Source organism: Chelon labrosus, assembly GCF_963514085.1.
Source record: "Chelon labrosus genome assembly, chromosome: 8".
NCBI classification, from domain to species: Eukaryota; Metazoa; Chordata; class Actinopteri; order Mugiliformes; family Mugilidae; genus Chelon; species Chelon labrosus.
In genome coordinates this window covers 8,078,593-8,095,291 of record NC_140358.1, presented here as the reverse complement: position 1 = coordinate 8,095,291, position 16,699 = coordinate 8,078,593, and the positions used below count along the sequence as shown (strand labels likewise).

At 41.8% G+C, this 16,699-nt stretch overlaps 1 protein-coding gene across 5 annotated transcripts in view; it reads right to left on the bottom strand.

The window, feature by feature from the left end:
• diaph2 (diaphanous-related formin 2) overlaps positions 1–16,699 on the bottom strand; it is a 421,882-nt gene that overhangs the window by 59,222 nt on the left and 345,961 nt on the right. For 4 of the 5 annotated variants that reach the window (XM_084549616.1, XM_084549619.1, XM_084549617.1 and 1 more), the window contains one exon: positions 5,434–9,602. The exons of the other annotated variant lie outside the window; for it this stretch is intronic. In XM_084549616.1, the coding sequence (XP_084405742.1) occupies positions 9,538–9,602 (65 nt within the window). In that variant the 3' untranslated portion in view covers positions 5,434–9,537. Of the gene's footprint in view, positions 1–5,433; positions 9,603–16,699 lie in introns of those variants that run through there. 5 annotated transcript variants of the gene reach the window in all.

Below are 16,699 nucleotides of genomic sequence, written 5' to 3'. Positions count from 1 at the left end.
TTTTTTATGAACGTTTGCGTCGGCGTGTGTGTGCACTCGCGTGCATGCATGTAAGCTTGTGTTTGTGGGGTCAACCCTTTTATCCTCGTCTTTCAGGATAGAGTGCGTGAGTGTTTGTGTGTTTCTGCATTCTCCGCAGGGACTATTTCAGTTGGGGGCAAAGAACACAGAGAAACTTTGAAAGAGCTTTTATGTACTTTTGAGTGAAATGATCCTAAGAAAGGCTTTTTATAAAGAAATACTTTTTATTCAGGCTTCCATATCCAGAAGGGCACTTACTCAATTACCAAGCTCCCTTCCTCCCTTTTTACATCCATCAATCCTGCCTCTATTCTTAGGCCTGTGTTTGTGTTGTGTGTGGAGGCACTGCTGTGGGCAAAGAGCATGAGCTTAGTAGTAAGCAATGTAGGGCATGCCAGTGAGTATACAGTGAGTCAGTCATTTGTAACCACTTTTTGGACATATTGTAACTTCAGAAGCCAGAAGAAAGACAACACATTTGATTACTAATCTTGCTCATGTTGACTATTTTTAAACAAAGGTTTGTTGGCCCCATAGTTTTAAAAAATTCCTTTGATATCACACATTGGCATGTACAGATAAGGCTGATACCGTATGACAAGCTCACTGAATAAGAGGTAAGCTCATTCTGTCGCCCTCACTTTCGCATCTCAGCTCTCTTTTAACTGCAGCCTTGTCACTCAGTAGCCTGAAAGGCAAGACCTCACACAGGTTTGACAGATAAAAGTCTCCTCACTTCATTGCTGTTTGACATTTTACCTCCCAGAAAAGTTCCAGCCTCTCTCCTCACTCCCTTTCTTTCTCTCCTTCTGTCTCATAAACACACACACACGCATGCACGGCTCTCCATGTGAGTCCATCTTCTCTCCTCCTGTCCATCTGCCTGGCAAAATGGGGCCTCAGACAAAGGAGAGGGAAGCTAACTCAGTGATCTGAATCAAATGGCATGAGGAGGAGGGTAGCAGAGGAAAAGAGGAGTGATGGGTGCCAGGGAGGGAGCACGGGAGACGTGGGAGACAGAGGGGTTGGACGGTGAAGGGAGGCATGAGGGGCGAGATGTGAATTTTTTCTGACAGGTTGAAGTCTCCTCTGAGATGACCCTCTCCCTGCTGGGAGACGTGTCTCCTGGATGTGGGTGGGGTGAGGGAGGACAGAGAAAAGGAGATGTAAGAAGGAGCAATGAACTATGATCATGGAAATGGCATGCTGAATGCAGTCGTAGCATGGTGAGCATGCAGCAGATTAATTTGACCCGTACTGAAGCACAAACTCTTGCAGGAATCTGTCACTATTACATTTCCCAGGTTAGGCTAATAATACCATCACTCAATGTCAAGTAGCATTGTTGGACACAGTGTTACTATCCAACACTCGAAGAATAAGACACATCTGCTGTCTGGCTCATTTTAAAATTTCATGTACCAAAAAAAAGGTATTGATTTATACGTAGGAACACTCTGGCAGGGCAGACTGGACAAACACAGTGACAAGTGACTTCCAGTGACTCCAGGGCTGTGAGAGACAGAAAAAAAAACAAGATAAAGAGAGCAGATCATTGGTTTGAATGTCTGGGGAGAATGCCAGGGTGTCTGTAAGTGTACATCAGAGGAGTAAAAAATGTGTTTTTGTCAGGTAGTTGGTGGCATTCATACAGCTGATTCTGGATGTTAGGTAAGGCAGAGATGAAGAACATCCTCCCCTTTAAAGCATACCACCATCATTTAGCATGGACATTTTTTTATAGCATTAAATACAAAGCACATGAAAGTACAGTTAGTTAATCAAACATTTGGTCATCAGTCAAATTTCTGGACAAAGTAATTGTTTTCTTGTGGTCAAGTACATGATAACCACAGTCACTTAGCAGCTTGATCCCCAGTATATTCACCACACGGCAAGTTGCTTGGCATTAGTGCGACTGTCAAATGTTTTGAGTAGCAACAGGTAGAAAAAAAAAACACTGCATAAAATTCTGTACCGCTCTTTTGTCCGTTTGATGCACTAGTGTTTTTTTCTGTGTCAATGAAGTGTGTTTTGACAGCTGTAATTAAGGTTGTCTTGATCTTCTTTATGCCTCGTCTCATCTGTTTCTTTGGATAACAGAAGTCAGGTTTTTTTTTGGTTAATTCCTCAAACAGAGCCAGAACAGACATGATCTGCATCAGAAGTGTCCACTGGTGAACTGTTGGGAGCTCACTAGTGCCTGCACAGTCCCAGAGGCCACTTCTGCTCAATGAGTCTGTAGCATCATGCTGCTAGTATTACATGTAAGTACTACATGCTGTTCCAAGTGTTGGCACATGTTCCTCAAGTATTTCTGTTGGCTCGATGAGATGCACCCTATTGTATTCCAGGTGGGAGTATGCCAAAGGGTAATGTTTGTCCATTTTATGTTCGACTGTCACCACATCAGCAATACTCCTCGGAACCAAAGAGGTTCTGAGGAGAGGTTTGCTAGGCTAGCAGAATTTAATTTCTTCTTATTTTGGGTTTATTGGCAGTTGGCAAGCCAGCTTGAAAGTGCAGCACCACCATCTACTGCCACTGCTTACCTGTACAGCTAATGGTTTCAAACTATAACTCCTGGTTCTATGAGTGATTCTTCCAGTGACTAGTTCTAGCATTCCTAACAATCCTAAAAGATTTCATTGCAAGCCATCCAATCGCTGTGGGTCTTTACTGTATTCTGTCCACAAAACATAGAAGTATAACTAAAACTCACACTTTTATGTACTACTGAATACTGAAAGTGGTTAAGGAAAAACTAGAGGGCAGGGAGACAAAGCTAGCATACTGTACTTATGACCCATATTAGATAAATGGGAGCATTTAATGCGGCGTAATATTTACTCTTACTTAGAAAATAAATACGCCTTTTCACTTTGCTACTTTTTGATACATTTATTGTGCTATTTCATTTATTATCTGTTGAGTGCAGCATTTTTTTATTAAGCAGAACTGGACACCAAATTACAAGATGTATATTTTTATTTGAATAAAAGCTGTGTAGTGCAGCACACACCATCAAAGTTTCTGTAGCTTTCTCCATGAATTCAGATGTTTGCTACGCTTCCATAATTTTGAACTTATACAGCATTCTTGCCGGCTCAGAGGGCAGATTTCTTGTTGTCTCGCCGCACACATGAATGGAATAAAATAAAATGATCAGGCAGCGCCTCAAGACTTTCCAAATGCTACTGAACCAAATCGATCAAAATCAGTAATAAAGAGGGTTCCTGGGGACTGGGGAGAGGCTGGTACTGTGTCTATAACCAGGTCTGCTTATGCCCCTTATCCTGCTTCATCACGAGTCAAGGCTCTTCATAGCCAGCAGAATAATGGCTGAAGCTACAGCAGGAGATTCGGATAAGACAATGCGTCCTTGACTGCAGTTTTTGTTTGTCAGGGTTTAACTTGTCAGTGTTAGAAGCTGAAAAACAGAAACTACAGCACATCCGTCCTTCCACGTTACAAGAAAACAGGTTGCATAAAAGATATCAAACGGTGAGTCACTGAGCACTCTCATTCATCTTATAGCGCAGTGATTGGTGCAGCGTTGCAGAGGATGGTCACATTATTGGACATTCTCAGATTCTAATGACACTGAGCTGTTTACGACACAAACACACACCAGGAGAAATGTGCCACGGTACTCAAGTAGAAAAGAACCAAATGTGTGTCGAGTTGTTCTCCTCGCATATGGCTCACACCTGCAGAACATTAGACAAGAAAAGTCTTTTGCAGATATATTCATCGAGACACCCATTCACACGAACGCTCGCATACATGCATTTATCAGAGTCTCATGTTTAAGTGCAAAGTGCTGCTTGAATAAGATTTCTCCTCAGACAGAATTAGCTCAGGTAAGGAGGGAATCGTTACTGTCTGCTTTGTCTCATCTCCATAATGTTTGCGTATTCCATTAGGTGGGAATGCAAAATGAAACATAATTATGTTGTACTCCCGCTGACAACTGATCTGTCACCAGGCGCATTAGAAACACGACTGTGTGTAGTGTGAAGAAAGAGGGTGGAGGGGAAAAAAGAGAGAGAGAGAGAGAGAGAGAACTTGTGTGGGCCTGGCACATCTCTCAGAGGCTGACAAGGCTACTTAGCTGGAGGTTGTAAAAATAAAGAACAGGAAAAAATAAATAAGTAATACCTGCCACATGCACACAACTGTACCCCTAAGCTCATTAGACTAACACACTTCCAGTGTCTCGTTCCTTGTTCCACCATCCCAGCCAAGACAGATCTCTCAACCTGGTACAAAGCGCAATTACACCAGACCAGACAAATATGGCACAGGGGTGTAATCTTTCTGAATCACCTGGAAAGTCAAGAAGATAAAAAAATAAAAAATCAAAATAAAAAAACGCCGTTCCATATAGCTGCAGTGCTGGTGCCTTGTATGGAACTGGGTTGGCCTCTTTCAGCACGTTTACTTGCAGCCAAGTACAAATTAACCTCCCAAGATCAACAATAAACCTAATTAGAGTTGTGTTCTGCAGCACACATCTCTAAACACAGATCACAGCTTGTTGAGAGATGAATCTCCATCTGTCTGGCTGCACACTGGGAGGAGGAGAGACTCCGAGAACATCAGTCCCAAGATTGGTAGAATGGAGCTTTGTGTGTTAGTGTGTGTGCGCGCACAGGGAGAGAGCGAGAGAGGCCCTCGTGGCCACGGGGTTACTTCCCCATGTCAGCCCTTATTTTATGATGTCATGCTGCAGCGGGGAAGTGGGACATGGCACATGCGGGGAGAACACGCCATTGGATTTGAGCGTGTTCGGTGCTGGTGGTGGGCCCGTAACGCTAAGGGGCTGAGACAGGAACAGCTCTCCTCTGCAACTTGACACTCACCACTGGGACTCAGGCAGCCAGACAGGGAGGAACACATGGCTGGGGAAACACAGTGATGTGCACATAGAAACGCACACAGTTCAATTTCCCCACATTTGCCACACTAAAATAAAATATGATCTCACTTTATTATTAATTCTAAACTCGGATTGCCTGTAATAGAATCAGGCACACTGCTGGCTTGTCTAGAAAAGATGAATTCCACAGAAATTGTTTCCCTCGTTATCATATTAAATCCTTTAGTATCAAATAATAAACAAATGATTGAATTTATACGCTGCTGTTCCCTGTTCTCTGACAGTGTAGTCAGAGGGGAGTGTTTAAGGTCTGAAAATGATTAAAAAGGGCAATGTTTCTGGATGTGTATTTTCCCACTCTGTTGTAATTTCCCTAAGCTGCCGTCGGACATGACAGCATTATCACTTTGCCTTTGACACTGCGGAAGATAAAGCAGTGGGGACACCAAGGTCCAAATATGTTGCTTTTATAGGTAGAACTGTCCCATTCATCATGTTCTAACACCTAGCGCTCTCTGTAATCCCCGTCCATAAGTCAACGTGGAGCAGGTATCTTCTGACCTGCTACAATCTACTAGTGTTCGGCAAAACAAACGGTAGAAAAATAGTTTTCTTTTGACACGTAGACATGAAAAGGCAAGACAAAGAGACAAAGCAGCTTTCACAAATCAGTTTATATAACAAAGTGGTTATTATTTAGTATCATATTCCATTACATATTTTATGGAAGTGCGTAACCATTTTGTTTTCAGTTCTTTTTTTCATGTTCCTAAGGATACAAATAAACTTAAAATGTTACAAATATAAATGTTTCTTAAGACAATAAAACATACTCAATGACAACGAGGAAGGTAGGCAGGGATATGGCAGCTTACACATCATGCTCGGACAGGGTTTGTCAACAGTTATGAGCATCGTTTGTTGATTCAGCCACAATTGGGTCTCGCACAAATCAATAGTAAGCACGAACAAAGTAGGAAAGAAGTGGATATGTGGCAGCTGGGAACTATTTACCGAAAGAAATACTTTGCAAATAGTTCACTCTGTTAGTGGCAATGTTGTATTTACGAATCTTAGACAAATCTCTCTCTGCCTGAGCAGAATATCTTGTGAGGTAAAGTGCACAGTCAGTGAGTGTAAGTAACATTTGCAAACTTTTCGCTTACCACCAGCCACCACGGAAATGGCACCTTTGAAGAACTCTTTCATACCCCTGCCTCCTCAGTCTTACGGTTACTACACCGGCATGAGTCATACCACCAGCTCAGGTTAGTTAGTTACAAGCAGAAAAGATGACTGCAAAGACTCACAGTCATTCGGGTTATTGTATATTTAGTTATTTAAAACGAAGCAACTGGACAGGAAACTCCAGCTGCTTTGTTTTAAATACTTGGAAGCAAGAAGGTACTCAGATGAGCAGCTGTTTTTCCACACGAATATGATGGAAACGTTCAGGTTGTTTGTCCTGAGACTCGCTATTTTCTATTCAAAAACACAACATTGTGATTATCCTAAAAGATGGAACAAGGGAGACATACAACAATCACTTACAGGGACAATGAGGAATGCTGTCATTGTAGAAGTTTCCCTTTTCATTAGAATAAAGTTTACATTAGATCTGTTGAAACTCTTAAGATTCATGATGCATTTTTCCTATTCTTTGTTCCTTGACATTCAGATAGTGTCTGTATTGATTACTGCTGCAGGGAAGATGCATGGACTTCTACAATAGCTAACATCCCTTAGATCTTAGCTCAGTACGTTCTACAATGTAATCTTTACAAAAAAAAAATAAAAATTTTTACTCCAAATAAATTACATCTTACAAAAGATGTTTCAGTGTTTTAGATAAGAAATACCACATCACTATCATAATCACATCAAATCTCCTACTTTGAATGATTTACTATATGTCTGTACAATCTGTCTCATAGTTTGACAAAAAGATATGAGAACTCTCGCCTTTCAAAAAAAAAAAGAAAAAAGAAAATGGCACATACGCAAGAAAATCCAAATTTTCAAGATAATGAACAAAAGGTTTTCAGTCAAATGATTAAAGAAACGCCGTTTCCGTCAAACACTGTCTGTTTTGGCATGTAAAGGATCAAATCAAAAGGTAAAATTACACCAAATCCCACATACTGGTGTTGGTGGGGAGCGGATATTAAAATTTAATAGGGAAAAAAACAGGTTTAATTCAGTGCGTGGTGATGCAGAGGACAAAGAGTGAGCAGCAATTAGAAAGAAGAAATCACTGCCTTTGACGGAGCATCTCCATGTCTGCTGTGTACAACACATCCTTAGATCTCCCATCAATGCAGGATCCGCTATGCAGAAAACTCATTCTCTATGCTTTCCCTGTGTGACTGCTCCAACCTTATATTCAGAGGTGAATTATTGTCTTCCTAAATATGCAGACTTCTCAGAGTATTGTGGGTGCACCCTGAGCCGAGATGATGTGTAAAATTGCATTTTTAGGATCATGCAGGCTGGGAGAGGAGGCATCATGAAACAGACGCACCACAAGCACCACTGACAGATTGTTTAAATGAAAAATCTGGATCTACCCACCCAGGAGTAAAGCACATTGAATCCTATTTTAGCCCTGGTTCCTGCTCCGATATCACACATACGTTCACTCAGACAGAACTGCACCGATGCTCAAAAGCCTGCAGCTTGAGTTATAGCATTAGTAACGTAAGTTGTGTTATGGTAAAAGGGTCACTTATACCATTAGTGCTGGGGAATTGGACGGCGTTTGGAGACTCCTTCGCTAAGACAAGCCTCATCTTGTCTGCTGTGCCCCTCAGACGATTATTCTGCCCGTGCCCCGTCTCCGTGTGGATTCTGTGGTTGTTTTTAGCAGCGTCTGCTTACAGTTTAGGGAAGTGAGGGGACAGGGACGCCCTCGGCATGAATATATGAATAAATAGCTCACGTGAATCTGTGCGACAGTGGGGATATGCAGAAGAACAAAGCTTACAGCAAAGTTTGAACTATCTCGTGCACCAAGCATCAGGCCATTTCTCCAGGTAGGAGTAGTATTTTGCCGTAGTGTCACAGATACTACCAGGAAACGGGGAATGTAATAGAGTGCAGCATTTAAAAACATTATTTGATCCATGAATTTCCTCAGCGCATTTTAAATGTTTTCTTTTTTTTTCTCATGAAAGGGTTTAAACATTAAATGAACCACAGACATTATTTCATTCATAAATGTTAAACAGTAAAACAGCTGTATTTACATTAAGGAAATTATATCAATTACTCATGTTAAAAAATAGCATAACATATTCCTTTGTGGCGATTCTGGATTTCCTATAAATCTTATTTTATTTAGTTTTTGAAAACCCAATGGGGGGAAAAAATACATTAAAAATGTGCTGTGGGAATTCTGAGTGGATCGAATTCTCGCAACTGGTCTCCAAGCAGATTAACATCTGCCGGACTGTTTTTTAGAGCCTTCATATTAAGAAAAGAAGAAAAAAAAAAAAACACACACACACAGATTGAAATAGGTTAATAAAAATGTGGTAATACGTTTGTATAATCAAGTGTCCCCCACTGAAAACGTGTGCAAGCGCAGGAAAGGTCAAAGAGTTCATGTTAGTTCCTCCAGGCAGTTATATGCATTTAAAAATGTGTCAGTCTCTCATGTTAACAGCAAAAGCGACCTTGGGACAGAGATCAGCACCCGCAGGCATTGGTTACATATTATGCAAGTACAAATAAAATGCATCTTGTCAAAATGAAGATTACAGTTTCAAGATCCGTGAGTCACGTGCTCTGATTTATTGGCGTAGACAGGGGCCAGCTCTTGTGGCTTTGTGGGATATGGATTTAACTTATCTGTAGGGACCTTGTCAATTCACAACTGAAAATTGTCTTCATGTTGGCTGAAGGAAGGATTGACAGAAACAACAACAACAACAACAACAACAACTCCCTCTTCGGTTAAGAGTTTGGTGACTTGTTCAGGAAAACACCAGCGGCTTGAAGGCTTGCCAACACCAGAATTAAATCCCTGTCTTCCATTTAAAGAACAGCTGCCCTGCTGCCCATTTGCTGAATGAACGGTACACGGTATGTTCCCCAGGATAAGCATACATTACTTTGCAGTCCTTGGCAGAGTGTCTGTTTTCTGCAATGTTCAATGCATGTTTCATGTGAGAACTGTATAAGAACTGTGAGTATTTTGATTATAAAAGGATTAAAGTAGAAAGCTTAGACTTGCATGAATTAAAATGGATTTCCAAACAATGAAAATCTTTCATTTCAAGGAGCAGTAGCCTTAAAAGGTGTTTTTTAACAAATTAAACCACCTGGAGAGGACACAAACATTTGTGATCAGTGATGAGAAATTACTGAATAAATATGTAAGGCGTCGGATGAAGCGCATGAAACTTAAATGTCTGATTCTTCAGTTGCGTGTAGCTTCTTTCTGCATTTTTGTCCCATACTTGGTGCTCTGTAACTGTGTGTGTGTGTGTGTGTGTGTGTGTGTGTGTGTGTGATCCTGTTGAGTGTGTGTGCCACAGTGAAGGGTGCTCTGTCTCTCCTTCAGATGTCGTCCTGGTCTCCTCCTCGCAGGCCTCTTTGGCACTTATCTAGCGTCTTGTGGTAAGCGCGGGTGATCATCGAGCTTGGTGATTTGCGTTGTGGCGCGAACGAGACCTTTCCAGGACTGCGCGCCGGTTGTCTGTTCAGGAAACGGGTGGGGGGGAGAAAAAAAAGACACAACAAAGAATCAGAAACGGAGTGTGAGACTGAGAAAGAACAAGAAAGTGTTGTTACATTGATCCATTCTGGTGCAGGAGCTCAACTAAATGAAAGACTGTATAGAGAAACCAAAGGAGGCGAAGAACAGAGGCGGAGAGGGGAAACAACATGAAGCAAATCCAGGCTGATTGAGAGCGGAGCAGCAGGGGAGGATGGAGAAACAGAAGAAGCTGCTGGAGTGGAGGTGCTTGTGTCTGGTGTCATAGTAACTCCATTCAGCTCCTGAGCCAGGCTTCCACTCAAGAGCCCCTCAACTATTCTCACACCAGATGCAGCATATGCACACCACAGAGTAAACGCACACAGACCACTACAAACTAAACAGTGACTAAACAGCTCTCGGTGCTAAAGCAGCTTCTACCTGAATCTCTGTTGTTTTTACCCTGTTTCAACATTTAGATATCAGCCTTCTGGTTATTTTCAGCCGATGTACTTGACGAAACATGTCCCACCTTTGCTGCTTCACATTAAACGTTCTCTACTGGTGAACTCGCAAGATGCTTTTATTGTGAAGACGTTTTTTAGAAACTTTTTTAAGCTTTCTGTGCGGTAAGTAGAGTGCATCTCTTGATAGCAGCTCTCCAAGACAAACCTACCCACAGCTGAGATGCCCTACTACAGAATGTAGACAGTACAAGGACTATGTGTGTTTTACAGTCATGCTGCCTCAGAAAGGTTCTTGGTGAGATTAAAAGGTGCACCATATGCCTTTGATTAAATAGACCTAATATGCTATAAAATTATATCAGATGTAGCTCTTATTTGCCCAGCCAATCGTGGCAGAATATATTTCACTGCAGGGTTGCTGGACCAGTCACATTCTGGGTTCTTTTAGGTTGCCAGCTCTGTGACAAAGTCATACAAACACTGCCTCCTCAGCTATCCAGCCATGGCTGCCCAGAAATGCCCATGGCGTCCACCGGGCAGCCAGGTGGCAGGTGGGGCTGGACAGAACCAGGAAGCATAGCCACGGAGATGACTGCAGGCACACCCACACAGGACTCCCTGGTATTTCCAAGCGTGCCTTCGCCAACGTGCCCATTACTCAGTGCCAGCTGTAGGGTGCCAGGCGTCCCGGGCTGGGCGTTGTTTAATGGCACGCACTCCATCCATCATGTCAGGTAATGAGCTGAGAGTGATTGTGATGGCTAGGAACACACACAAACATGTGCACTCACCAGATCCACCCAGACTTCTACAGTCACAGTGGAGAACAGAAAGCACTCCTTCTTCAGTTTGGACACAAAGCATCATGCAGATGGTGCACAGGGGGAGAGAGGGAGGAAGAGGGAGGGAAGGAACAGAAGGACCAAAAGAAAGGCTGATGGAGATCTTTAAGGAAAATGAATAAATGTTCTGTGTTCGCTGCTTTTTTTAGTTTCTTCATATACAGTAGGTGACCGTTAAAGCTAACATGTTCTGGCAGCGCATCCAAACACAGCACGCCTACAAATCCATGCACTCTTTTTTTTATTTTTTTTGTGCTTCAGTGCGTTAGCATGACTTATACAACTGTTTCTTTCAATACAAGCAGCACACAAAAGAGAAATGGTGACAGTTTAAAAGAAAAAAAAAAGTAGATCATTCACAATCTATCACTGCCAATCATTTGCAAGCCCAATTGCTGTAACCTCATTTCTGGGCAGGCAGTTTCCTCTAACCCTCGCTCGATCGGAGGAACATGAAAAACAGAGCAGGGAGAATACAGACCCACTGTCTCTAATAGGCGAAATACATCTATTACTGTAAATAGGATGGAGGAAAAAGATGGTGGAAAGGATGAAAGAAGACTGTACAAAGAAAGCCGTACACGAATTAGGAGACGAGTAAAGTCACGAAAGACAAACGGAAACGATCAACAAACAGATCTATCAAAATTACTACTACTACTGGGAGCTTGGACAAAGGCAGCACAAATAGGAATTCTTTGAGTCACACACAATTAATCATGGACAGAATACCCACCGTCAAACCAGCTTTTTTTAAATGTACGTACATGGTCGGTGTTACAGCACATTAAGACACACCTGCACACAGCCAGTACTCGAGTCTATACAGCAGTAGAGCAAGTGATGTTTGATCTTTTGCCATCAGATCCCTTCACTAACGCAATGTGTTAACCTTGGTATTGATCTACAGGTGCACTGATACTAATACGAGGACCGCGCTCTTAACTGGTGTTAGGCCGTTGTTGGCTGTGTCATGAGGAGACGCAGCCATAACTGAAAACAATACATACCATTAGTGTGACCACTTGTTGAAAGAACACTGCCATGAACTGTAGTTGGCAGCTTTTCTTGGAATAACAAATGAAAAGGGTCCTTCAGGGGTATTTGTGTCTTGCCTTACTGCCTGAGTATAGTGGAAAGCTTTCGTCAAAGACTTCACCCATAAAAGAAAGAAAAACTTCCAGCAAAACGCATCTCCCATCAGAGGATCCTTGAATGGAGAGCTATTGGCTTCTCATAAAGACTTTTCTGCTCCCATCTTCAGGTGCATAAAAGCCCATCTTTTCCCACCCCACATCAATCTATCACAACAATTGAACAAACAGCAGCCATTTCTACTGGGAGAGAAACATTACTACTAGCCTCCACTGAATTGAAAGCTTCAAGCGCACATACGAGAACAGGCGGAGAGGGAAACAAAGTGAGGCTGGGGAAAAGGAGGTGAGATCCACACAAAAGACAAACTCTAGGTATTTTTTTTTCATTTTTCATTTTTTTCTTAGGTGCACTGATTGCAACTCTTTCTACTCGCATTGGTTTTGATGGCTTCTTTACCTGCTTCTCCCAGAGGCGACATCTTTCCAAGTTACAGTAGGCGTGACACAGAGGAGCATAAGAACAGGAGAAGAAATTGACAAAAGAAGAGCAGGTATTCCATGTTACAGCAGGGAGATGTTGGCATACTAGAACTTAATTAAATGCCGTCTGGCACCGTCTCTCAAAATGTTACTAAATGTACCGAGGATTTCGGCGAGGGTGGGCAGATGGAGGAGGAAGTCATTGACACACTCGCACATGCACAAATGCACACTGTCTCTTTCTGTCTCTCTCACACGGAAATACATTGTTCCTTAAGTGTCAAAGCGGTACGCAGGGAAATGACTTGGTGCGTCGCATTGAGGAAATCACACACACACACACACTCCTCGTCTTTTTTCAAACACACGGCGGCAAATCCTCGCGTGTATATCATGATGATCCCTGCCACAAGGGAGAGGCTCTGAATAAGACAAGGGTAATGGGAGGAGGAGAGGACGCCAAGATTACTAAACAGCTAAAGCCGAGGCCTTAAGCCGGCGCAATCAACTCCAACCTTCTCCTGACTGTTTCTAGGGCCTCCAGTGAGACGTCTTTACACTTTATGATAAATGTTCGGAGGTTCCCCAAAAGAGATTATATATCACAGTTCTCATAATTAATCGTGTTACTGTCATCTTTGGCTAATTGCACAAGATTACATCATCACAGAGTTCTATGATCTGCAAAGGATCGAAAACCCATCAATCATCTATCAAACACTTTCATGTGGCCAGTATAAACAGGGAGACCTTCAGAGGCGTTATGCTACGGTTGCCTAATATTTTAAGGGAAGCGCTGAATTCTAAACATGGCACTTAAAATAATTATGATTGAAGTCAAATACGGTGGCTATGAAAAGTCTACATGACCGTGTTAAATCAGCGGGTTTTTGTGATATTAAAAACTTCAAACAAAGATAAATCATATCATTATTTTAAAAATTACTACCTGTGTAAGGCCAATGAGACAGTGTGACAGATTTAGGAGAAGCAGACAGCATGTGCCAAGCTGATAGACTCTAATCCAAACAGAGAGGTGTAACCAAATTAAAGGTGGCTTTAACCTCAAGTATTACTACAGGGATGTGCAAGGCTATGTAGTTAGGTTTTTCTTTTTGAACTGTGTCACACTGGTTTCAAGTTTTTGAAATACATGTCCACAAGTTCTGATATGATTTCCCCACATCTACATTTTTACATTACAAAAACTTCCTGATTTAACAGGGGCGTCAGACTCTTGTAATCACCAGTGGGTAAAACAGTTCAGAAGGAAAGCAGGATGCATGAAATCACAGGGATGGAACTTCATTCTATTATACCATTATAGAATATCTTTGTAAATCTTGCATTCTCCATCTTAAGTGAGCAGTGACAAGATGTCGCTGCCTGTGTCTAATTCAGTTTGAGTCGCTCGGCACTTCATATTTTGATGAGTTAAAACGTAATAAAGGTGATTAAATCTCTGCTCGCTGCGCATCAACATGGCTCCTCTGTGGAAGGGGAAAGCGTCTGCAGCAGCAGCAGTAACAGGAAGCGCTGCAACCTTCTATCACCTCTTTTCATCTCCTCCACCCCCCCTCCCACCTCTGCTCCACCAGCCTCCCAGCTACAGAGTAATGGAACTCCCTACACAGAAACAAGATACGGCGTATAAATGGGATGCAGAGGGAGAGAAGCTATTTCTTCCTGCTGAAAGTTATGGGACTGGTATTGCAAAACTACAGTCGCGGCAAACACAGACTCTCATTCACCGGTAAGAGTAATCACCCCAAACAGGGGGGCAGCGGAGGAAAACCCAGTGTAGCTGAGGAAACGGTGAAAAGGTGGGTCAGAGAGCTTCTTCAGCCACAGCGGTATTCAACTAAAATTTAAAGAGGTCCAGTTACAGAAAATATCTTGAAGCAAAGGTCAAGAAGATCATAACGTCCAACTATTTAGTGTCATATATGTTTAGGAGTCTAGTAGTAGTATCAACATCTGTATGTGATCAATACCTGACTGTCAAATCAAATGAATTCAGTAGGATTTAGATATGTATGTTCTCTCATTAAATTAATAAAAGTGAGCTGCATTTCAAAATGAGAGAAAATAAACAAAATAAAAATTGTGCATGTTTAAACAAAGTGCTTCACTTCAGAAAAATAAAATAAAGTGAGGAAAAGCTTGAATTTCCCCATTTCTTTTTCACATCTTGACTCAACCGTCAACAATTTTCCACATAATAAATCTTTTTCTTTCTACCGTCTGTTCATGTGTAACTTGCCTCTGACTTTCTCATCTGTCTGTCACAGTGTTTACCGCCAGGAACGCACAGACTTGATTGGCTGAGTGGTATCACGCGGGATGGCTTAAACCACTGCTGTAAAGGCTACAAAAGCTGCGCCGGTTAAAATAGAAGCAGCTAACTAATTCGTGGTAGAAAATTAAAAGATTGTAAGTACATCTCTCTCCGGTACTGTCCTATGAATGCCAGGTTCATTGTTTGTTTTTTTTTCGTTTTGATTTGTTTTTTTAGGAAGAATAACTTGTTTTTCCAAAAAAATGATTTGAAACATTTATTTACATCACAAAAAGACTCTGTAATTTACAGTAAAAATAAAAGGCATCTTCTTCTGGAAACTAATGTTATTTTGTAGTTTCTTTAACAACCAAATAAACAAAGAAATGAACAAAGAAGAAACTGTTGAACTATGCTGCAGTTGCATTGCCAATTTGAAAAGTGGTCTGAATTTTGAAACCAATATTATAATCTAATTCTGTTTGCTCTGTTTTACTGTGCACCCAGTTGCTACTTATAAAACTGCCATCGCTATAATTATCAGTTCCACTCACAAAGAAAAAAGTGCTAAAAACGTGTTAAACAATTATCACATTAATGCATAAGTGCATGCATACATGCACTTACAATTAAAATGTGTCTCACGTAAAAAGGATGTTGTTAAAGTGTAGTCAGAATGGCTCAATACCAGCATCTTCATTTACTGATTTTCTGAAAGTGACGTATTTCTGATGATATGAGCTTGTAGTCAAACACGAATGTGAATTACCTGCAAAAGGATCGCCTAAGCGAGGGGGATGCACAAATGTCAGGGGATCTGAGAGTGAGGGGGCTGCAATCCGCCGCTCGATGTGTTTTGGTGTGTTTTCTCTGCATGCCGTAGCAAGGCGAGGCGATCAGAGTGGCATGACAGAGGGAAATGCCTAAGACAGGCCTGGATAAACATGCTGAGGCAAGATACTGAAATTCTCCCACTTGCGCTTCTCTCTCCCTCACACACACTGTACTTCTTTCTGTCTCGCTTTTTCAATCTCCTCCTCTTCTGCTTTTCTCCTTTTAATCCCTCTTATTACCGACATTACCTCTGGTGTTTACTACAAAAAGCGAACCACTTGTGATTTACACACACCCAGGAAGCACGGCAAACAATCTAAACGATAACCCTGGTTTTTAACTTAAATGGACGCCAAGTCTTAAGTTTTCATGCAAGTTTGCATTCCTGTTTGACAGTTTGTATACAGAATTTGGAGGCAAAGTGAGTGCAACTGACATACTGCAGAGATAAACAGTAACGAGGAGAGGTTTGCAGAGTGGTCATAACACATGCAATCGGTTTTGACAGCGCAGGGATGTGGTTAATCTTTCCATGCCTCTATCACCACTCTATCTCAGTCGGCGCCATGATATGCATGTCTGGTAATACTGGTCGCCGACCTAGATAGTGAATATAGCCATTTGTTGGTAGCCTCTCTCAGGACTCAACTTCCTTTACAACTTCCAGACTCACATTGACAAAACTGAGCTCTTCAGCTTCACTCAAAATTGGCTCAGGGATTTTTCTGTAACAACTCTACTCTTATTGTCAGACATACTGTGCATAAATGCAGCACATTTCACTATCATGTTTGTTTTTACATACACCCAGCGTATAATGTGCACACAGTGACTCACTACCTGTAGTGGAAAGAGTTTGGTCTTAAAATAATGCCTCCTGACTGCTCGGCACAAAATATGTTTCAGGAGCGTAGGAATTCAGAGCTCAAGCTCAAACAAATACTTATTTTTTGGAAGGATGAAAACTACTATTTTACCTATTTGCAGTGAAGCTATGACAGGTCTCTACCATGGACAAAACAGCAAGTGTTTGTGCACATAAAACCTGTCTGCACAGCATGCACTCAGCGCTCAGTGTGACTCTACGTGTGCAGTAATC